At 42.2% G+C, this 22,696-nt stretch overlaps 3 protein-coding genes across 3 annotated transcripts; 1 reads left to right on the forward strand and 2 right to left on the reverse strand.

Annotated features, from left to right (window-relative positions):
* Window positions 1-771: 771 nt before the first annotated feature.
* Window positions 772-2,198, reverse strand: cunh15orf48 (chromosome unknown C15orf48 homolog). The gene is made up of 5 exons (XM_069662296.1): window positions 2,115-2,198; window positions 1,952-2,009; window positions 1,768-1,856; window positions 1,557-1,617; window positions 772-1,258 (listed from the first exon to the last, which is right to left on the reverse strand). The coding sequence occupies exons 2-5, from the start codon at window positions 1,988-1,990 to the stop codon at window positions 1,190-1,192; spliced, it is 258 nt and encodes an 85-aa protein (XP_069518397.1). The 5' UTR covers window positions 1,991-2,009; window positions 2,115-2,198; the 3' UTR covers window positions 772-1,189.
* Window positions 2,199-2,470: 272 nt separating this feature from the next.
* afg2b (AFG2 AAA ATPase homolog B) lies at window positions 2,471-6,300 on the reverse strand. The gene is made up of 11 exons (XM_069658008.1): window positions 6,225-6,300; window positions 5,399-6,017; window positions 5,128-5,313; window positions 4,617-4,901; window positions 4,346-4,531; window positions 3,963-4,121; window positions 3,609-3,818; window positions 3,283-3,510; window positions 3,041-3,175; window positions 2,781-2,906; window positions 2,471-2,665 (listed from the first exon to the last, which is right to left on the reverse strand). Exons 2-11 carry the CDS (start codon window positions 5,990-5,992, stop codon window positions 2,528-2,530), a joined length of 2,247 nt encoding a protein of 748 aa, XP_069514109.1. The 5' UTR covers window positions 5,993-6,017; window positions 6,225-6,300; the 3' UTR covers window positions 2,471-2,527.
* Window positions 6,301-7,250: 950 nt separating this feature from the next.
* Window positions 7,251-22,527, forward strand: LOC138587921 (NAD(P) transhydrogenase, mitochondrial-like). Its single transcript, XM_069658007.1, has 22 exons — window positions 7,251-7,361; window positions 8,013-8,178; window positions 8,992-9,221; window positions 9,325-9,524; window positions 9,622-9,709; window positions 9,850-9,938; window positions 10,043-10,230; window positions 10,851-10,984; window positions 11,064-11,255; window positions 11,791-11,941; window positions 13,451-13,612; window positions 13,707-13,817; window positions 13,918-14,063; window positions 14,202-14,397; window positions 15,634-15,867; window positions 16,377-16,537; window positions 16,902-17,081; window positions 17,164-17,323; window positions 20,541-20,622; window positions 21,507-21,625; window positions 22,015-22,130; window positions 22,218-22,527. The coding sequence occupies exons 2-22, from the start codon at window positions 8,049-8,051 to the stop codon at window positions 22,362-22,364; spliced, it is 3,216 nt and encodes a 1,071-aa protein (XP_069514108.1). The 5' UTR covers window positions 7,251-7,361; window positions 8,013-8,048; the 3' UTR covers window positions 22,365-22,527.
* Window positions 22,528-22,696: the final 169 nt, after the last annotated feature.

Genomic DNA, 22,696 nt, shown 5'->3' on the forward strand with positions numbered 1-22,696 from the left:
TTTGACTTTGTTGGACATTGAAAAAAACATTCCTTTTTTTTTAGTTTCAACAACTTGCAAGAAAAAGACCAAAACCAACAATGCATTGGTCGTTATCTTTCCGAGATCTGCAACGTCGCCTGCCTGGACATCTTCAAACACACCCTCAAAACTGATCTGTTCACTGCGGCCTTTGGACTATAATTCACCACCTTCCCCTGCTTTCAGTGCTCGTTTTATTTATCTCTTTCTGCCTTATTTCTTTGCTTGTTTTGTTCTGTTGTCTGTTCATTATTTACTCTGTCTAATTTATTATTATTATTATTATTATTTTGACAAGCCCATTTGTTTCTACTGATGTAAATCAGTTTGACCTTTTGGGATATGACCTTACTGCCTCTCTTCCTGTGTGTAAAATTAGATGACAAATACCCTGGCTGTAAGACTACAGCCAGCAGATTGTTGGCTTAGCATAGCCTAGCGTAGCATAAAGACTGGAAACAAGGAAAAACTGTTCTTGTTTTCTGTTTTTCACTAGCTTCAGTTTTAGGGAACTGGAAAGACTTGTTTACATTGGATCCATCATTAACTTTATAAACACCTTTTATTTCCTGCTATGATCCACAGACTGTTCTCAGCAAACATAGAAGATTATAAGCCTGCGCTTTTATTATGTTGTCTAAGAATTACAGTGTAGAGACATGAATATGAATATTTCTGCACAATGTCAATAACTTTTTTTATTAACTTAACTATTAAATTACTAAACACTTAAACACGATTACAATAATATTTATTTAATTAGTATTTATTGACTCTGTACAGTACATTACCTTCTGAGTTTTGTCACATTTAGACTTTATCGTACATTTGCATCTACTGTGAGAGCATCTGAGTGGCTATGACTACTAACTCTCCTGTCAAATGAGACACCACATCTTGTTCAATGAAGATAGAATTATAGCTGTTATTTCAAGTATACAGAGATAACCTTTGTTCGTTTAAAACACATAGTAGTAGTAGTAGGAGTATCTATTACCATCGTTTTCTATTGTTGTGGGTGGATATCGTTGAGTTGAGTTACTACAGAGTAGGGTGAAACCCCACCAGTGGAGCAGAAGCATTTCCGCACACTGAGTGTCAAAGCGTTCTAGTTTGTGCGGAAAGGATTCTGTTGGACTGATGGGGGGCAGGGGAGCACTCTTTTTTTTCACTTGTGGAGGCTCTTCACGTACTCCAGCTCCTTCACTGGTTTCCACTGCTGGTTGATGGTGATGAGCTGCAGCCAAACACCAGATATAAAAATGAAGCCTACCTGATCTCTTTGCAAGTGTTACTATTTTCAGGTAACACAATTAGCTACATCATCACGAGCATGGGGCAGCAAAACACTGCTACACTGATGTCACCACTTTGATATCATTACTTCCTAACTGACTCAGCAGATTGTAGCTAGGTAGAGGAATCTGCTTGTGTAAAGTGCCTTAAGAGCAGAAAAGGCGGACTAACAACCATTTATAACATTATAAACTCTTACATAGTGTTAGATTATACTTAGTGATAGAGTTAAAGATTACCTTTTGGGGTTTCGATGGGTCCAGCCTCTCCCATGGCTCTGGGTTTCTGGTCTTGTTCAGACTAAAACCAGTGAAATATCACATTATTACTTAACATGTCTTACAAGCAAAAGGGTAACAGAAGTCAAATTAAGCATGAAGTAGTTTAGTTTAAGCACTTTATATTATAAAATAAATACAGTGGATTATAATTTTATCAGGAGACACTCACATAACATCCGTTTTAGTTAGTAGAAAGTAGATCGCAGCAGAGGTGGCTCCTGTAGCAGCAAAAGCCATGAACCCTATGAGAGGGATCAGCTGGAAATGTATGTATAAAATAAGTTTAAAACCTGAATCACAAAATTAAGATGCTTAAAATACAATTGTAATACAATAAAATGTAAACGCCTCACCTCCTTTTTCTTCATCAACATTTGGAAAAATCCAACCATTTTGCTAATTTGTCAATACCTAAAAAGAAAAGGATAAATCTCACTCAACAAAGATGCTGAGAGTCTTTAAATTACATAAAGTCACAAGCAAAACATAGAGGTAGGTGTGTTCAGAGGGTCCCACCTGTTGTTGCTGAGAAGTCCTTGATGTCTGCGAGCGCAGCATCCTGCGAGTCGGCTGATGTAGGCTGGATGAGAGGTAGTACGAGGTGAGAGGCACGTAGACAGACACAGCTTCCTGTACTGAATCGCACCAGTGGAGGTCAATTTATCAAGAGATCCACTTTGCTGATGATCAATACGTTTACTGAGCTTGCGATGCCCCCTTGTGGCCACATTTGAGAAGTGAAAGTCAATGGCTGGTAATAATTTGAAGTGCAGATCTTAAACAAAGTCAATTTAAGAGCTCAGTCAGTGACAAAAAAGGACAAGAGAAAATACCAGAAAACCAGAAAAGTTTTATACATTTTATTTCAAACCAATATCTGTACAAGAATACAACATATCAAAGCAGGGACCATTGTCATATTTGGTTTATCATCTGAGTGGTGTTTGATATGTGTGGAGCTGCTGGGCAGTAAGAGAGGGGCTCATTTTCATGAGGGACCGCAGGAAGTAATTCTGTTTGATGGCCGACGCCTCCATGTTCTCCTCTTGAAGCGCCAACAGAGCAGCCTGGAAAACAACAAAACATTTTCAGAAAATGTTCAATCTGTTTGTCTATGTCAACATTTAGGACCAAGAATATTATATTTCACATACTTTAATGGGCAGGTGTGCTTCACATTACCTCTTTACACAGATTTTCCAGGTCAGCTCCAGAGTAAAGCTCAGTCTTTGCGGCTAAATCCTCCAGGCACACATCAGCATCCACGGGCATCGATTTTGTACACAGCTTCAGGATGCACAGACGAGCCTAGCGACACAGAATGACACATATATATGAGTTTAGTTTAAGGTTGGTCAGTTAAAAATACACTGATACAATCTTACAGGATTTCTGTGACACTATAACTTATATTTAAGATGCCATTGAGGGAAAGAACTTACCTGCTGGTCAGGTGGTGGGACATAGATGATGTGGTCCAGCCTGCCAGGTCTGAGGAGGGCGCTGTCTAAACAGTCGGGCCTGTTTGTGGCGGCTATAACCATCACTTCTTTGTTGCATACGTCCTGACAGTCCAACTGTCAAAGAGCAAAAAGTAAGGATTAAATCACCTCCAACTGATCAGATGTTGTTAAGAAATGTAATATGGAAGAGTGACAGTCTCAGAATTATTTGTACATCTGACCTGTTCCTGTGTGTGATTCTCCTCCACTCCCTCTGCCTGGAGGATCTTCTCAGTTCCTCTCCTCTCCAGCGTCTTCAGGCCGATTCCATCCATCTCATTCAGGAGCACCGACAGGAGGCGAGTCTGCACGCTATTAGCTGTTTGACTGTTTGACCGCGAGCCAATCAGAGAGTCAATCTCATCAAGGAACAGGACACAGGGAGCGCAGGCCCGGGCTTGACGAAACAGCTACATGAAGACAGACAGGGGCAGGTGTGAGACAAACAGGAGCACACAAACACAACAGATATTCACAGGGGTAATCACATATGGAGAAGAGAAAATACCTGGGCTAAAGCTTTCTCTGAGTCTCCCACAAATGGGGAATAGAGGTCAGCACCGCTGACAGAGAGGAAGGCACAGTGAGATGAGGTAGCGGCTGCCCTGACGAGAGTCGTCTTTGCACAACCTGGAGGTCCGTAGAGCAGAACGCCACGGGGCCGAGACAGACCCAGACGAACAAACGCCTCTGGGTATCTCATCGGCCACTCAATACTCTTTAATGTTCAGACACAGGAGAAGACAGACAGAGGGGGGAAAAGATTACATATAAATCCAATCTTATGTATTTTTCTTTATCAGTAAACAAGCTTGCACTTTTTATTTTATGATGTATGATTCAAGAAATGCCACCCAATTACCTGTCTCAGTTTGAGTTTGACCTCATCCAGGCCTCCAATCTGCTCCCAAGTTATTGGAGACAGCTCCGTCCTGCCCAGGCTGCTCCGCAGGCAGGAGGGACGCACTGACTTCAGGGCCTCCTGGAAGTGACTCAAACGCACCACCTGCTCTCCTGAGCCCTGCAGACAACAACAACAACAAGGAAAAAAACATTCAAAAATCCATTTCTTGAACAATCTGGAGGGAATAAAGCAGTCTTCACACTTGGCATCAATTTAGGTTCAATTCAATTTACTTCATTTTAAACGGATAATCCATTCAACAACAATACTGCTTTCTTGATTTTCCTGGGTACAAATATTTAAAACTAACAATAAAAAATGCATATGATTTCTCAAATTACCTTTGAGTTCTCCCGTATAGCGTGCATTGCAGCCTCCCTGCACAGGGCGCTGAGATCTGCTCCTACATAGCCTGTAGTCCTCTGTGCTAACTCTGCCATATCCACACTGGGACACACAGGCATCCTAGCACACAGAACAGACAGGATGGCTTTTCTCTGCTGCACGGTGGGAGCTCCAATGATAACCTGGAAAAAGATGTTGAAGTCAGAGCCTCAGATATTTATTTATATTCATTATTATGTACCGAATCACATATTTCATCATCCGCACCTCTCTGTCAAATCTCCCAGGCCGGCGCAGAGCCGAGTCTAAGCTGTCCGGCCGATTGGTGGCTCCGACAATGAGGAAGCGATCTGACTGATTCATCCCGTCCATCAGCGTGAGGAGCTGAGCAACCAGGCGGTTCTCTGGCGCTGACGAGCCGGTTCTCCTCGGACACAGAGAGTCTAACTCGTCTAAGAAGAGCACACACGGACCCTCTTCCGCTGCAGATCGAGCCCGCTCAAAGACAGCACGCAACTTCTCCTCACTCTCTCCCGGCCGTGATCCCACCACCTGAAATAACCATGAAGGGTTAGATATAGGCATAATGATTTCAGCCAGTATCTGCCATGTTGCAAATTACAAAAAGGAAAGCAAGATAGGAGTGAAGTTTCTGCGTCAATGTCATGAGGTGCCTTGAATTTTCAGGCACAACATTATGGATTTGAAAAAACAAACTGTGATTGAAAATGTTTAACAAATTAAAGGAAGGTAAACATATGGTATATATTATTTTTACCTCTGGCCCTCGGACCACCACCAGGCTGGCTCCTACTTCACCCACCACTCTGCGGACCAGCAGTGTCTTGCCAACCCCTGGGGGCCCCACCAGGAGCACACCTCTGGGACACGACACACCAAGGGAGCTCAGGGTGCCTGGATAGAGCAGGGGCAGCTGCAGCATCTCTCTCAGGGAAGAACTCACCTGAAATACAGCAATAAAACAAACAAGTGAGAATACACACTCAAGATTAATTTAGATCATGTCAAAAGAGTGAATATATGCTGACCTCCTCCAGGCCCCCCAGTGGGACTGTGTCCTTGTCCTGCAGCTGACTCCTGTAATGCCGGACAGTCTGTATGCCAGCTATCTCCACACCAGTTTTTGAGGTGATTAATCCAGCACTGGCAGAATCTGGATTTATGCTTTCAATAACTACATATCTGATATCTGTATCAAAATCCTCCAGGTTTATCACACATTTCTCGTGGACATACACACCTTTCAGCATGTCTTTCACAAGCTCATGCACAAGGCGAGGAGGTGTGTGTCTCTTAAACTCTACACTCTGGACCACCACAGTTATCTTCATACCTTTCAGTTTGGGGCAGGGTACAGGTGTAAGCTGTCCAGGGTCCAGGTTGAGATGTGTGTGAGAGTAAGAGATCAGACTATGAGAGGAACATTTCAGGTCTATTTGCAGGAAGCCCTCAGCCAGGTCAGGCCGGGGCCAGGCGGTGCACAGGCAGCTTCCCCCTGGAAGAGTAACTAGCAGAGGCGAGCCCAGACTCAGACCCAGCGCTGACATCAAGCCTGGACCCAGCCTGCATCTCTGAGAGCCCCGGTCTGATGGATCCACTGACAACAGCCTCAGAGACATCATTACCCATCAGCAGCCACCAGCCTCCCTGTCAGTAAAACAGATACCCATAATTCTTCATTAGCAGTTAATTTAAGTCAAAAACAGAGAACCAGAAGGAGTGAAGCTAGCGACATTTGTTATGGTGCATTGTAAACTTTAGCTAGGCTATATGCTACTAGCTGTAAGCTAGCTACAACTTCATTCTTAGCGGCCATAAATACCATTTAACAACAACTGTCGCATCGTTACATACCGGATAAGTTATTACACTAGTGAATGGTGGATAAAATCGCATCGGTTATAGCCGCGCTGATAGAGTCTAATGTTTACAAAATCCATGTGGCGCTGAAAGGAGGTGGCCAACCAAAACATTTTCCTGTGTGAGAGGAGACTGTTTCCGCTTCGTAAATCTAGATACTATTATGAATTTTAAAAGAAAGACTTTGTCAAGACAAATATTTGGCATTCATTTTGAAAGAAAAAGCTATCAGCTTTCATTTTCTAGTTTCAAAATTAGTTTTTTGTTTATTTGTGTTGTGATTTCCTCTTAAACTTGCCAAAAGACAGATGAATCCTTAGACTTAAAGTTGAATCCTTATACCAGTATCTGATTGCTGTTGTGTTCTTGCTTAAAATGTACAGAAACAGGTTGACTTTCTCAATTAAAAAATCTTAAATCTCAATTATGTATATATATATATATATATTTGTTGTTAAAACATAATTTCCCTTATTGTTCAAATTAAAGACTGTATATATATATCTACAGTCATTGGTTCAAATAACTGTTGTTGAAGATGCTAGGTCTTAATGAATCTTAAACAAAATAATGGTCAAGTTTTAAATTAAAGCATACAAATATGTATTAGAGTGAAAGAAAGGAATAGTCATGGTCGTCCAACAATTTCTGGGTTTCCCATATTGGACGCTCTGGCGTCACCCTGTGTACAGAAAATAAAATGCAATAAATCTAAAAAAAGAAATCAAAAAAATTAACATTTGGAAAATATATATTCCCCGATTACTGATAAGTACATTTCTGCTTTTTTAACATCTTATGTACTAGCTCATATGTACTATCACGAGACATATAAATGTACCGGTGAGTATTTCTTATAAACATGTCCAGCCTTTAAGACACAGGTAGTCTTGCCGAGTTTCAAGCAGCGGCTGCGGTGAGTTTATCTGCTTCAGAGGTGGTCATGAGTGAAGTCACATGGTTTGCTATTTATACATAAATAGTGCAGCAGTGATATCGAAACTGCGGAAGGTCGTCTGTCCGTCCGTCCTCGCGAGCAGACGAGGGAATTTTGGGTAGGACTTCTCACAGGTGACCCTGCTGCTGAGGGAAAGTTGATCCACTAACCTGCTCTTTCTGGAAAGCTGAAAGGCAAGTCTGAGAATAATTAAACATTTAACGAATCCTCCAAATATATGAATAAATCAGGGAAAAGTTAAAGTAGAAGGAACACTGATTTAGTGTGTGATTCAATGAATGAAAAAAATAGCAAACAACTGATCAGAAACAGACTCAGCAGAGACACCAAGTACTAAAAGTTTCCTCTCTGTCCTTTTTTGTAATAAAATTGTGTTTGTTGTTCTAGTATTTTAAAACATCCAATTTTATTACAGTTTCCATGTGTAAGAGATGTGTGTGTCTTTGTCTAAGTACTGAGCTGTCCTCACAAGCCCCACAACATTTTATCTGAACAATGATTTCCCTTCGCGTATCTCTCTCTGCTCATGCCCACAAAAACCAGGCACAGACTTGGCACAATCCCCCCACCCCCTGTGCCGTCATAATTTCAGATCTCGCGAACATGCCCGGAGTGTGTAATCAACCCTGTGTGTGTGTGTCGTGTCCTGCAGGGCTGAAATGTCACTCTGCTTTCTGTAGGCCTCGCAGCACAGACAGCCTGAGAGTGTGGGCTCAGGACTTAACTTGTGGGGGGGATTTATAATGTGTTTTCTTATTTGACAGCAGATGCAGAAGTAGTGTTAACTCCTCATCTACCTCTGCTTGTTTGTGTTCATATTCAAGAGCCAGAGGGAGTCTCAGGGCAGACACTAAGCAGCCATGTCGACCCTCCTGCGCTGCATCTCCAACTCCTCTGTGGTTTTGTTTCAGCGAGGAGCCCGTCAAAAGATACCTGGAAGGAGGAATTTCAGGACTTTCCCTGTGTTATGGGACCAAAAGGCCTCAAGAGGTAGGATATGTCCAGCTCTATTAAAAATCTCTTCACATAACCTTATAATATTTTTCACAGAAGTCAGCCAGGGCCTGCGTGCTTTCTTTTGCTTTGGATTTCCTCTGTGTCTGCTTTGAGGATTGAAAGTTCACTCAAGGACACGCTCCTGCTGGCCAGAACAGTGGAAAACTCCACACGGATCAAGAACTGTTTGCAGTAGGTTGCTAGAGATCTTCCCTTAATAGGGAAAGCTGGTAGAGAAGCAGGCATGGCTTTGCACTCTGAGAAGCTGCTGCTAAAATGTGAGAACATGTAAGAGGTCAGTTAAAGGTGACCCGTGAAAGTTTAACTGCTGCCTGGAAGATCCTGTTCAGATATTTGTTTATGGAGTCAGTGTTGTTCACAGGGAACATGTCGCTGAGTGTTTGTGAAAGGTTTGCGAGTTACTGAGTGCTTTTTAGGTTTGAATTTTGAGCGTGTTCCTGTGGGAGTGTAGGCCTCTCTGTGTGTGCTGGCTCAGAGCCAATCACCTGCTAATAATGTCTCCATGGTGGGGAGGTCACCATGCCGTGTATGGAGAGAAATGTGTAACCTGAAACTGTTCCCGGTCTCACAATCTTCGCCGTGCATGCATGCTCTCCTGTGTTGTTGCACACAATGATAAATAGACAAAAGTTTCCCTGTTTTATGTCATAAAGTCATGTTAATTTTTGCACAAAAGGTTCTAATATTCATCTGAAAATTATTTTGTTTTCCAAGAAATATCAGTTAATGCAACCCAGGACTTGTTATGTACTGTTGACTAAACTCTCAACTGGTTTGTGTGTTCAGGCGTGCTCTACAAGGACGTGGTGGTTGGTGTTCCTAAGGAGACTTTACAAAATGAGCGCCGTGTGGCGTTGTCGCCCGCCGGGGTGGAGGCGCTGGTCAAACAGGGCTTCCAGGTGCAGGTGGAGAGCGGAGCTGGAGACGAATCCAAGTTCTCTGATCAGCAGTACAAAGATGCTGGAGCCACCATCACTGACGTCAAGGGAGCACTTAGCTCAGACTTGGTCCTCAAGGTTTGTACAAATGTGGTGCTTGGTCCGCTAATTGGTCCGAGTGTTTTGTTAACAGCTTATCTGAATCTACATTAGATCAAATTTCCTTTATTTTCCTCTGTAGGTTCGAGCCCCCAGTATAAGCGAGGTCGACCTCCTGAAGCCAAAGTCCACCCTGGTGAGCTTCATCTATCCAGCACAGAACCCAGAGCTGATGAAGAAGCTGTCAGAGAGGCAGAGCACTGTGCTAGCCATGGACCAGGTGCCCCGAGTCACCATCGCACAGGGATACGATGCACTCAGCTCCATGGCTAACATAGCTGGGTAAAGGACTGACAATTAAGATTTACAGATGCATATTTGTGTGGATGTGCGGGAATGTTTAGTTACAGTAAATGTGACTGGAAGATTTGTTTCTTAGGTACAAGGCTGTGGTTCTAGCTGCCAACCACTTTGGCAGGTTTTTTACCGGTCAGATCACAGCTGCAGGAAAGGTGCCCCCAGCTAAGGTAACTGCACTTTCATGCACATCAACATGAGTGTCTTTCCATAATTTTTCATTTCTCTATTAAATGTACCTGAATGAGACAATAAGAGTTGACTGTGAGGGTCCCCCTTGTACAAAAATGTATGTGTCTGTTGCTCACAGGTCCTGGTTATTGGAGGTGGCGTGGCTGGTTTGGCAGCAGCAGGGGCAGCCAAGTCGATGGGAGCCATAGTCAGAGGATTTGATACCCGGTATAAGAATATAAAGGACATTTTTTCACAGTCTGCAGACAAAGTAATTATAGTAGTTCTGATCGTGATGTCTGACAATGACTCAAGTGTCTCTTGTCTGTCAGGCCGGCAGCCCTGGAGCAGTTCAAGTCATTTGGAGCAGAGCCATTAGAAGTCGACCTGAAAGAGTCTGGGGAGGGGGTCGGAGGTTACGCCAAAGAGATGTCCAAGGAGTTCATCGAGGCTGAGATGGCGCTTTTTGCCAAGCAGTGCAAAGAGGTCGACATTCTCATCAGCACTGCCCTGATTCCAGGTCAGTCACCGTGGTACCTTCTCCCCCTCTTCTTTTTTATCTTCTAGTATTTAAAACTGCATTAATCAATAGTTTTTATGTAAATCACTGGTCATTCTGCAACTTGCTGACCTTCTTAACCTCTGTTAACTTAATATTTGGTTTAGCGGCCTGGAAATATACTTTAAAATTTAGACTCATTTGTGTTTAGGACTGATTTCAGCCAAAACTTGGACAAACCATCAGGAGGCTTCCTCCTAAGAGCTGAGGGATACAATTTCAGTTTTGCAGGTTAACATACAAAATTTGTTGGCTTGTAGTTGAAGAAAACAGATACTGACTGAGACAAAGAGGAAGTTTGGGTAAATATTGGAACTTCAAACATCAGATGGCACAGCACACAACCTCAAGTAAATGCTAATGTGGCTTTGGGTTCGTTGCTTTTGTACAAGAATAGAACACATTAGCCATAAAAACTCAATGTGCTGATGCTCGTGTTTTTCTGACCTCTTGTGGCCAAAATATGATTAATGCAACTTCAATATGGATTAAATGTCCTCTTGCCTTTCTTGTTTCTTTCAATGCACGATGTTAGAAACAGGTATGATGCATAAAAAAGTTTGTTTCCTGTGTCGATGCAGGAAAGCGGGCTCCCATTCTGATCAAGAAGGAGTTTGTGGAGTCGATGAAGGACGGTTCTGTGGTGGTAGACTTGGCCGCAGAGGCAGGGGGCAACATAGAGACCACGAGGCCTGGAGAGCTGCACGTTCACAAGGTCAAATTTCATTACCCTTTATGTTTTTTCAACACTTTTTAAAATGTACTCATGATGATATTTTGTTTTTAACAAATAGGGAGTTACACACGTTGGCTACACAGACCTCCCCAGCCGCATGGCCACCCAGGCCAGCACCCTGTATTCCAACAACGTCCTGAAGCTGCTTAAGGCCATTAGCCCAGACAAGGAGTACTTCCACTATGAGCCCACAGAGGAGTTTGACTATGGAACACTTGACCATGTCATCCGTGGGACTCTTGTTATGAAGGTGGGTTTTTATCCGCTGAAACTGTCTTCTGGCAGCCTCAGCCTTTGCTGGCATCCATCCCTCCCTCTCAGCAAGAGCTATCAGATCCTGTCATGGTAGGATTGTGCGCCAAATGAGTACTAAAAACCCAGTCCGGGCTGGGAAAAGCTCATGTCGGATCCCAGCAAGAATGCACTAAACTTTCAAAATACACTTTTGCAGGAATTTTGGCTTAGACACATTGTTTATGGCAGGGAAAGCATGCAACCTCAACAGAACATATCAGTTTACTCCTTGTTAAACTAAGCATTATTCAGGCCCCTTTAAAAGAAAATGATCCTTTCAGAACCACTGGTAACTGGTTTGTGATTGCTGTTTGTTCAGCATAATCTCCTTTTGCGGTCCGTGAGTTTGTATTCCGAGTGATCCAACCATCCAGGCGAGATCTCCCACAATGCACGACTCCAAAGTTTTGATTTCTGTTTCTCACGCAAATCTCTGGATGTCCTCGGAGTTCTCACACTGATCCTCAATGTCTGTTTCCCGATGTGTCCAGGACGGCACAGACATGTTCCCGTCCCCCCTCCCCAAGACGGCCCCCCCGGCCCCAGTGAAACAGAAAACAGTGGCAGAGTTGGAGGCTGCGAAAGCGGCGGTGATCTCTCCCTTCAAACGCACCATGACCTCTGCGAGTGTCTACACTGCAGGTCAGACAATGCAAATGCAGCACAATTGTGGTACATGTGCTATGAAGTTATTTTTGTACAATGTGGAATCTGTTAGCTGTACTTTTTAAAAAATATTTCCCCACTTTTGCCCAAAAGATATTTCTGTGCTGGAAAAAAGAAATTAAATTGTACAATAAATCAAACAGTATTTGGACATCAGAACATTCTTTAGGTTTATTCAGCCTTATTTGCTCAGACATCATTTCTTCTGTACAATATTTGTTAGTTCCAAATAGAACAGAAATAATTTGAAACAAATTGATAAAATGTATATAAAAGACTTGTTTATGAAGATGGTTGCAGATTAATTTTTTGGCCAGTTTAATAGCAAAATGTTCCGAATGTTTTGATGGTTACAGCTTCTCAGCTGTAAAGATATGCTACTTTACCAAGTCTTAAATTAGTGGTTCTCAATTGGTCTAGCCCCGGGACCCACCACCACCATCTTCTTAATGACGAATCGCGACCCAAATTTCACTCAAATTTATTGAATGAAAAAATGTGCAGTTTCGACCTGAGACAGAACGAAACATAACAGGATGTCAACACCAGAAACACAACAGCATAGTGGTCAACTAAAATGAACAACAGGTAGCAGTGTGAGGAAAGCATTCCTACAAGTCAACAGCCTTTTTTTCAACAGAAATGAACTAAATGAAAATACTGTAGGGCTCATCGAGTTTCAAATGTAACTGTAGCTGTGATTGCCCAATCAGTGGATACATGGAGTGTAAATAAACTACATTACTACTGCACGCATGTCATAGGAAACCCATGTCCTTCAAAATAAAAGCGCAGCCACAACCTTTTTTGCCGCAATCCTTTTTTGACCAACTTTTGGGTCCCGACCCACCAGTTGAGAACCAGGGTCTTACACAAAGACTGTATTTTGGACTTACATCATAATGAACTGAGTACTTTTTTGGTTTTGCACTGTTGGTTAAACTGTAGGTTAAGAAATTTGAGGACACTTTGAGATTGAAAATGTAATCTTGGGGAACTTTTGATGGAAACTTTTCTCTTTTATACTGATGTTTTATTGACTAAATTAATTAATATCATAGATTAAATTGATGATTATTAGATCATTTTGAGTTGCAGCCTTAGTTCAAACGATATAAATATTTGGAAAGTTTCTGCCTTTTTGCTCAGAGCTCTGTGATCACTACATCTTAATGGGACTTTTGCACAGATTCACATTATAATTAAGCACAGTGGGGAATATGTTATTCAGTAAAGTTTAACTTTTACAAGTTTATTTCTTTGAAGTTTCAGAGAAACTATGAGTCATCACGCTTGCATAACCTGTTATATAAAATATAGAAGTCTATTTTTTCCAGTTCCTTTTTTAAGCATGAAATCAATGGAAGAATTTAACAGGAAAAACAAACTGAAACTTCACATTTTTCCACAACAACACGATGGGAAACAGAGCTGTACACAGGCATGCACACATAACAACAACATCCCTGCTCTGTCTCTTTGTAGGTGTGTCCACCTGTCTGGCTTTGGGCATCATCTCCCCCAACGCAGCATTCACTCAGATGGTCACCACCTTTGGTCTGTCAGGGATTGTGGGATACCACACTGTGTGGGGCGTGACCCCCGCTCTGCACTCCCCCCTCATGTCTGTCACCAACGCCATCTCAGGTCAGGAGTCAATATAAGATAGATGATGAATAAAGAGAGGATGTAATGTCAGATGTAACATATCTTTCTATCTACTGTCTGTCCTCCCGTGCAGGTCTGACGGCTGTGGGTGGTCTGGTGCTGATGGGTGGAGGTCTCACACCCTCCTCCCTGCCTGAGACTCTCGCTCTTGCTGCTGCCTTTGTTTCCTCCATCAACATTGCCGGTCTGACGTTCAAACCATATAAACAGAAAAATAAAATGCAGAAGAAGAAAATGAATTGCCTGCTTAATAAAACTGTCCATTTTCTCCTGTGTATATGCAGGTGGTTTCCTGATCACACAGAGGATGTTGGACATGTTCAAGCGTCCCACTGACCCGCCTGAGTACAACTACCTGTACGGGCTGCCTGCGGCTGCATTTGTAGGAGGATATGGAGCCTCAGTGGCTGCTGGATATAACATTGAGCAGGTGATCATCTCATTATTCTGCTCTTTTTAAGTAGCTTTGAAACATATAATTGTAGGATTGTGGTCTCTTTGTAGGTGTGTTCACCTAATGCAGCCTTGACCGTGACTGTAACCGACTGACTTGTGTTTGCTACCACAGATGATGTACTTGGGCTCTGGCCTGTGCTGCGTCGGAGCACTGGCAGGCCTCTCTGCGCAGAGAACCAGTCGTTTGGGGAACGCCCTGGGCATGATGGGAGTGGCAGGAGGCATCGCTGCCACTCTCGGTGCCCTCAAACCGTCACCAGAGCTGCTGTCTCAGATGTCTCTGGCCATGGCCACTGGGGGAACCCTCGGTAGGTAACTTCCTGCATTTAGAGAATCTACAGTTACAGCTGAGAGATAAAGTAAGATACACTTGATGCATGATGAGATACATACCTTTGCTTAAAAAGGTGTTTGCCTCAAACAGTTTCTTGATGGGACTCTTGTGCTACATAATGCCTACTTAAAGATATAATCTCTAAGATTTCAGTTTCGTTCTCTTTTGCGGCACCTAATGGCGACAAACGGTAATTGCAGGAATACTCGTCGTCTACAGTTGGCTTCCTTTGTCACGGTTGTAACTCTTGAAGCATAAATCAAAAGAAAAACTCCCTTTCTTTTATAGTTGCGGCAAGTACATTTACACCTAACTCCTACGTGTGTCAGCGTAATGGTTTCGAGTGCAAACGACTCCCTGACTCAGGCTTGATCCTCCTTGGAGTCCAAGGTTGACATGACCATGCCGTGACAAAAAAAGGCATTTCAATTGTTTAAAAGAGAGTGCCTTGGAGATTTTTGATTGATGACTAAATTTATGCTGAGCAGCTCAAACTAACACTTTTTTTAATCCAGGAAGCGCTGTATCGTGGCAAGAAAAATCGCCACCTACGAAGCAACTCTCAGACTCAGACGCTGAATAAATAAAGCTCGGGCACTGCTCCTTTTGAAGTCCAACACTTTGTTTAAAAAAAACTACAATCCCATCATGAATGAGTTACGTGTTATTAACGTTGCATGCGACTCCTGCGGTCTTTGAAGAGTGTGAAGGTTTTGCTAATTCCTAGCAGAGCATCAATCATCCTGTCCAGATAGCGAGATGAGTGGATTTCATCATCATGTGTGAATGTTGTACATGTTAATCGTCATTTAGGAAAGCAGGATGATGAATGATGTTACAATCCGCGCATACACACACACACACACACAAAGGCAGCACAGCATGAGGTTTCGCTCAGTGTTAGATTAAGGACCCCATGTTTTCATGAAAACACATCAATACCCAACTTAGGACTCATTAGACTGACTTTGAAGACCAGGCCTGTTTGTTAAGAGTAAAGTTACTGAAAACAGGTGTTTGCCTTTTAATCATTGGCTTTTATTTCTCTCTAACTTAATATTTTCTATTAATCTCTCTAACTTAATACTTATATAAACTCAAATATAGCAAAAGTGCATGAGAAGTTTAGTGTCTGGGCCTTAAGTCAGCCAGAGAAATGCTCTTAAATTTACAGATCTGTCTTTTTTCCCCCTTTTCTTTTTGGCTGCAGGTCTGACCATTGCCAAGCGTATTGAAATCACAGACCTGCCGCAGCTCGTGGCAGCCTTCCACAGCCTCGTGGGGCTGGCAGCTGTTCTCACCTGCGTCGCCGAGTTCATGATTGAGTACCCCCACCTGGACGCCCACCCAGCCGCCGGTGTACTCAAGACCGTGGCGTATTTCGGCACGTACATCGGAGGCGTCACGTTCAGCGGCTCACTGGTGGCGTACGGCAAGCTTCAGGGTAATGTATTTTACTTACAGTATATTTGTAGCATCAACAGTATACAGTTAAATATATAATAGATATTGTGCCTGCATTCAGTGAACTATCTCCTTTACAAGTCTGATCTTCGTTCGACACAGACACAGTATGTTTATATAGATATTACGGTGTCTATGTGTCCTCTGGTGCTGATTGTGTCTTTCATCTTGTTAAAGCCAAAGCTCCTCCAGTAAATCCAGGCCTGCTCTGGGTTTTTGTGCATGTGCCAACACTATAATTTACATTGCAGTGCATCTGATCAAGAGGAACACATGGGAGAGTTTCTGCTAATTTGTTATGGGTCGGGTAAAACGGTGGCTGCTGTCTGATTTTTGGTCGAGACAGACTTTAAGATTAAAGCCTCCGCAGACCTCCTGAGAATCCGAAAACATTCGACGCTGCTTCCGACTCCTTTTAGCCCAACAAATAGAGAAATTTCTGGATTCCCTGAAAGTGATTAATCATTTTTGTTTGTTTTGTTGTTGTAGGCATCCTGGACTCTGCCCCGCTGCTGTTGCCGGGACGACACATGTTGAATGCGGGTCTAATGACAGCATCAGTGGGATGCATGGTGCCCTTTATGCTAACTTCAAGCTACGAAACTGGCATGGGCTGTCTACTGGGAGTGTCCGGGCTTTCTACTGTTATGGTAAGTCTAATAATCCACTAGGCTGAGAACAGGTGGTTCAAAACACCCATTAAAGTAACTGTTAACCAGAAGATGGAGCAAAAATTTAGTATTCTATCAACGTAATCTAAAAGTGACATTCTTGTTTATAACCAGAAAGGACAGAAATAACGTCTAATACACAAATAAATTAATGAAAATGTATTTTTACATTGAGCAAAAAATTTAACTTGTTACTTATACTCTGCAATAATAACATCAAATTTCAAAGTCTTAGCTGTTGTCTCAAAATGAGAATTCTGCCTCTTCTGTAACAAGTTGGTAGAAAAGCAAATAAGAAAATTAAGCCAGTTAAACCACCTTGTTTATGTCTGTACTTCCACAGGGTGTTACTCTGACAGCAGCCATCGGTGGCGCTGACATGCCTGTAGTCATCACCGTGTTGAACAGCTACTCTGGATGGGCGCTCTGCGCTGAAGGCTTCTTGCTGGAAAACAATCTCATGACGATTGTTGGAGCTCTGATTGGCTCTTCTGGTGCCATCCTTTCTTACATCATGTGTGTGGTGAGTAGATACACATATGTGAACGTAGGCAAAGGTTTTTATGGCAGGTATATTGTGCGAGTCTTTCCTCTTCTCTTTCAAGGCTATGAACCGCTCCCTGCCTAATGTGATCCTGGGTGGGTACGGCACCACCTCCACAGCGGGCGGTAAGCCCATGGAGATTGTTGGCACTCACACTGAGGTCAACGTGGACCAGACCATTGATATAATCAAAGAAGCCAACAACATTATCATCACACCAGGTACACACCTTACAGGCCACGACAGACATTTGGGTGCACTCTGCATTTAAAAGGAATGATTTAACAAATGACCCTTTAAATGTACTTATTTTAGGGGCGCTGGTTTAGCTCAGTTGGTAGAGCAGGCGCCCAATGTACAGAGGCCAAAGTCTGGGGCGCACTGATCGCAGATTCGACTCCCGGCTGATCATTTGGTGCATGTCATACTCCACTCTCTCCTCCCCACACTCCTGTCTCTCTTCTGCTGTCCTATAAATAAAGGAAAAGGCCCAAAAAATGTCTTATTTTAGCTGCCAAAAGAAATTATACATTTTAATTCTGTAGAGAGAATTTGTCATGTTGCTTACTGCACAGCAAATACTACAGAGGTTAAGACTACTCTCTCAATTTAGCATTGAACTCCTCTAACATTGTCAGATCAAAAATGGATCAACATTGATGCAGAAGAACCAGAGAAGTTGTCTTTTTTTATTATTCCGTGGATTCTTCTTTCTTGTCGTACCTGACGCCTACATGACCCACAATGCAACTCCACTTAAGCCCCCAGAGTGTACAGAGTCTGGTGAGCTAATGTAGCTTCGAGCTGCTAGCAAAGCAGGAATAAGGAGCAGGTTACAGAAGTTGGATGAGCTTCACTACAATTCCACAGCCCCAGATTTGTTTTGAACTTGTAGTCTTCAGCCCCCGCCATCGCTGCCTTAAAGGGGACATATTTTAGCTATGCAATCAATCTTCTATTATTCTAATGTGTTTTTGAATCACGTTGGTGAAGTTTGAACAATGTTATACATGTTTTAATCGAATTATTTTTCTGAGCCTGTCCTTCCTCCTGAAACGAACAAGCTGTTTTGCCATTCAAAGGTTAGACCTTAGCCACGATTGGCTGACAGTATTTGGAGTGACCGCGTAGCCCCTCCCCATTGTGGGGGAGCGGCAGCACTGCACTGTCACTCCAAAGTTGTAGAAAACATGGCTGCTCTTGTTGAAATCTTGACAACGACTTGACTACGAGCTAGTGCAAGAAGGCAGCCTGAGGTGAATGAATGTGAATGATGCTTGGTCAATTTCAGCGAAAGCGAGGCTAGAAGAGAGGCTACCTTTTAAAAAATGTAATTCTGGAAGAACACAGAATTATGCAGTTTTCACTTTTTCATTAAACACCCAAAAATGTGAAACCCATACTAAATATGAGAATCCATTTAAAAAGATATGGCCCCTTTAAGTGACATCACTCAAGGCAGTTTAACATATTCCACAACCTTTTCCACTTGTTCTCTTCCGGACCTGTAAACAAACTTTAATGCGTAGAATAAATGGAGTTCCCTCTTTAATCTCAGCTAAAGCCAGTTTAACATCAAAGCATCAGAGAAACATGAGGGAACTCATTCATTACTCACTCTGACAGATGTAGAAAGAAGTTTGGGTTGACTTCAGAGACCAAGGTGGAGCGGAATATTTAATATGAGATTCTCTCATCATTGGAGAGCGTGGGTCCTCCACTGCAGTCCAGCTGCAGCTGTTCAGACTGTCTGCATCAATAGCGTCAACTATCTCTGTCATCTGATTAACTTCACCTGACTGTGCTGCCAGATGTGAATCAAAATGTTTTTGTAGCAGCTCTTGGAAAGCTGCAAGTTTTTGAAAAGAGTTTGCAAATGATCGGGATCTTGAACTGATTTATTTGGCAGTAATTAATTAAACTGAAAATATTGTCTGGAAGCCACAAGAGGGCGCAGTTCGTCCACAAATGATTCAAAGCTAACTGCTCTTATGAGGCTCTCATACAGTATATACAGTGTGTGCGTCAGTACATGTTTCTTAGCAAAGAGTTAAGCACGCTGGATTTGATTTCTGAGTGTGAGACGGTGACCACATCTTGATTTATTTAATAAAAAAAGCCAGACTTGTCCGACAACTGAGTAGTTGTCGAGTGGCCTGAGTGAGAGGAACCACTCTTGGATACTTGGTTTGCTGTTGTTTTCAAGTGGCTTCAAACCAACGCAATGACAGCTGTGTGGTCCAACATGCTGCTTTGATTAGAGAAACAGTGAAAAGTCATAAGAGCTATTGAGTCCAGACCCCGGACTTCTCCATGCGCTGTCAACAACAAAGCACGGCAGTGAGGAAACAGAAGGCTCCAGTTTTCTGGGGAATTGGAAGATACGGGTTACGGGCGACTGGCTTCAAAAAACTCAATTAGGGGTAATGCTGAACTCTACAAGGTACCTGACCACCAGGGTTAAATAGGGGTTACATAGACAGAGGGAAAGGAGTTCTTTGCACGCAGGGGACCCAGAGGCACACCACATATGCAAAAGTTTTACTAAGAAATATGTCTCTCAGACCAATGAACCACTTTGATTTAATATAGAGAGGAGACTTGTGGTGGATGAGGACACGGAGAGACGGAAAGAAAGGAAGAACAAACCCTAGAGGGATAACTATTATCTATTCATGCTGGATAACTGTGCTTTCATTTAAATATTAACAAATTGTGTCATTATTTCTTGGGCAATTAATATGATTTTGAAACGACTCAAGCAACCATGAAAGGATCACGAAATCTCTCGATACCAGTAATATGAAGCTTATCTCCTATCCTGTATAATATATTATATCTTCATGTTAAAGCTCCTGTGAGGAGTTTCCTGCTGGTTATGAAACCAAATAACCAAAGCTTTATGGGTTAGTTGTAGGCCATTAATAGGAAGAATTTAAGGGTTACCATGTTGTACACAGTAATTTATAATACCTTTTTACAGGGTGTATTAGAAAAAAGCACAAAACTCATTAATCATTATTTCTTAAAGCTCCTGTGAGGAGTTTTTTGCTGGTTATGAAACAGACTGAAAAAAAAAAAATTATTCTGATTACTCGATATGACCTACAAAAGCAAACCAGACCATCAGCGACAAGATTAATTACTTTTAATGAAACTGCTGGCGGGGGGTAGGTGTCAGACAAACTGCGATTAACTGCACGCTGCCTTTGTTTATATTTTCCACCGGAAAAATTTAAAGAAAGTTAAAGAAAGCAGGATGAGATTTTTTGTTAAAAACCACCACTTAAGCATGTACAGGACAAAGTCAGCAAAGAGATCAGAGGTACGGCTTTGTCCACAGGGGATGCCAAAATCAACATAAACTGAAAGTTCCTCCACAGGTCGCAGTTTTTCCAGGTTATTGCATGTTAATTCTTGGTATGCTTTTGTGTCTAGGTTGGGGTCTCTGTGCAGCAAAAGCCCAGTACCCAATTGCAGACATGGTGAAGATGCTGACGGAACAGGGCAAAGCTGTCAGGTGAGCATCTACACTCTTAATTGCCTTTTTATAAATCAGAAATTACTGCTGCTTGTATGTTTCCCCCGAGGGTCTACACTCACCAAAGACAGTTTATAAAAATCTATTTTAAATCAGGCACTCCTAACTAACACCTGACATGTGGTCAGTATTTTCTGACTTGAGTAAATGTACTAAAAGAGGTACTTCTGTCTCTTCTCCCTAAAGTACATTTTTTAAATACTTAGACTTAATTTAATCCGTCAATACTTCTGAACCACCACGTGTCAGAGGGAAGTATTGTACTTTTCACCACATTACATATAGCACACTACACATAAAAGTGATAAAAAAAATTATGACTTACTTTTTAGATTCAGGCTGTACATGCTGGAAATGATACATTTTGAAATATGCGAGGCAGTTGATAATAGCTTCATCTCCTCCAACTACATCAAAATGCTGTGGAGTCTGCTCGTAATGTGTACTTTCACAGTTGATAGTTTAAGTACAATTTGCTGATACTACTTTTACTTGAGTTGGAGTTTTTACTTATAAGAGATCTCAGTATTCCACTTACCACGTCAAGCAAGGATCAAGAATATCTTTATTATCCCCAAGGGGATATTTATTTCTCAGGCAGCAGAACCACACAACCATCACACAAATGATAGAAGAAATAATAAGTACAAAATACATGGGACATCAGAAAACACTGAATTTGTTAAAAGGGCGATGGCAATAAATACATATCCTAAATATAACAATGAGCTGTTTAAAAGGCTATTGGCAGTTGGGACAAAGTCTGTTTGTCCTGTTTGTAATGAAAGGCATTAAAAAGTTAAGTTTCAGTGCAAATCTTTCGTTGTTGATGAGCAGTAATATTTTGCATCCATCTGCAACAGGTTTGGTATTCACCCTGTGGCCGGCCGCATGCCCGGCCAGCTGAATGTCCTCTTGGCTGAGGCTGGAGTTCCCTATGATGTGGTCCTGGAGATGGATGAGATCAATGATGACTTCCCGGGTAAACTCCTTTTTTTTTTTTTTTTTTATTCTAGAGAGCTGTTAGAATATTTACTGCTGCGGCGTGGTTGTCACTTTGGCCGGAAGGTGTCAGATAATAACACTAGATCAGTTGTGCGTAATGACCACATTCCTCTTTCATCTGCAGATGGAGCGGCCTTGTGTTGTGTCTTGATATTTAGACATGCCATGTTATCAGGGCAACAGTCTTGTTTTCTTAGCAACCAGGCATGCAGTGTCAGACACATGGTTCTGTTTATGAGCGAGGCAGATAAGTGTGGTGCCGGGGAACCCAATCACATTTAGAGAGGACAATTGCAGAGCATTTAGTTAGCGGTTTGTGTGTTCATCTGTCTTGTATATAAATGTGTAAACGTCTGCGGCCCACAGAGACAGACTTGACGCTGGTCATCGGAGCCAATGACACAGTGAACTCTGCAGCACAGGAAGATCCCAACTCTATAATTGCTGGCATGCCTGTCCTGGAGGTGTGGAAGTCCAAACAGGTTGGTTTTTATATCTCATCTTATATCACTGCATCTTTAGCTGTGTGGTACAAAAAGTGACCATATTCCTTTTTTTTTGTACTCCAGGTGATAGTGATGAAGCGTACGTTGGGCGTGGGCTACGCTGCAGTAGATAACCCCATTTTCTACAAGCCAAACACATCAATGTTGCTGGGAGACGCCAAGAAGACATGTGACAGCCTGCAAGCCAAAATCAGAGAGGCCTACTACTAGTGACCTCCATTGGATACTAGATTTCCAGCGTTGGCTTTCAGGTTATATATATTTTTGGAAAATTGATTTATTGGGTCTGCAACAAATATGATTCTATCTCAAAAGATTGTCTAAGATTCATAAATATTATATAATATGGCATGAATAACTCAAGCACAATTATGTACTGATTTGTAAATAAAAATATTTAAACTTATCTGAAGTAGATTTCCTTGCACATGACTACATTCATAAAGATAATCTGGAAGATTTTCATTTAAATAAATGTCTGTTCAGTCACTATCACCGAATGAGGTAACACAATGGTGACTGAGCCTATGGCCCACTGATGA

Source organism: Semicossyphus pulcher, unplaced genomic scaffold, assembly GCF_022749685.1.
Source record: "Semicossyphus pulcher isolate SPU_LCO1_2020_fin unplaced genomic scaffold, fSemPul1.0.p SCAF_1, whole genome shotgun sequence".
NCBI lineage: Eukaryota > Metazoa > Chordata > Actinopteri > Labriformes > Labridae > Semicossyphus > Semicossyphus pulcher.

Coding starts and splice junctions, on each gene's coding strand:
- LOC138587921 (XM_069658007.1), top strand. CDS start 8,049: ATGTCGACCCTCCTGCGCTGCATCTCCAACTCCTCTGTGGTTTTGTTT. Junction 10,985..11,063: donor GAGAGCTGCACGTTCACAAG/GTCAAATTTCAT, acceptor TTTAACAAATAG/GGAGTTACACACGTTGGCTA. Junction 13,818..13,917: donor TTCCTCCATCAACATTGCCG/GTCTGACGTTCA, acceptor GTGTATATGCAG/GTGGTTTCCTGATCACACAG.
- cunh15orf48 (XM_069662296.1), bottom strand. CDS start 1,990: ATGGTTGGATTTTTCCAAATGTTGATGAAGAAAAAGGAG. Junction 1,857..1,951: donor TGTTGATGAAGAAAAAGGAG/GTGAGGCGTTTA, acceptor ATACATTTCCAG/CTGATCCCTCTCATAGGGTT. Junction 1,618..1,767: donor CTAACTAAAACGGATGTTAT/GTGAGTGTCTCC, acceptor CACTGGTTTTAG/TCTGAACAAGACCAGAAACC.
- afg2b (XM_069658008.1), bottom strand. CDS start 5,992: ATGATGTCTCTGAGGCTGTTGTCAGTGGATCCATCAGACCGGGGCTCT. Junction 4,902..5,127: donor TGGTGGTCCGAGGGCCAGAG/GTAAAAATAATA, acceptor TGGTTATTTCAG/GTGGTGGGATCACGGCCGGG. Junction 3,176..3,282: donor AGAATCACACACAGGAACAG/GTCAGATGTACA, acceptor GCTCTTTGACAG/TTGGACTGTCAGGACGTATG.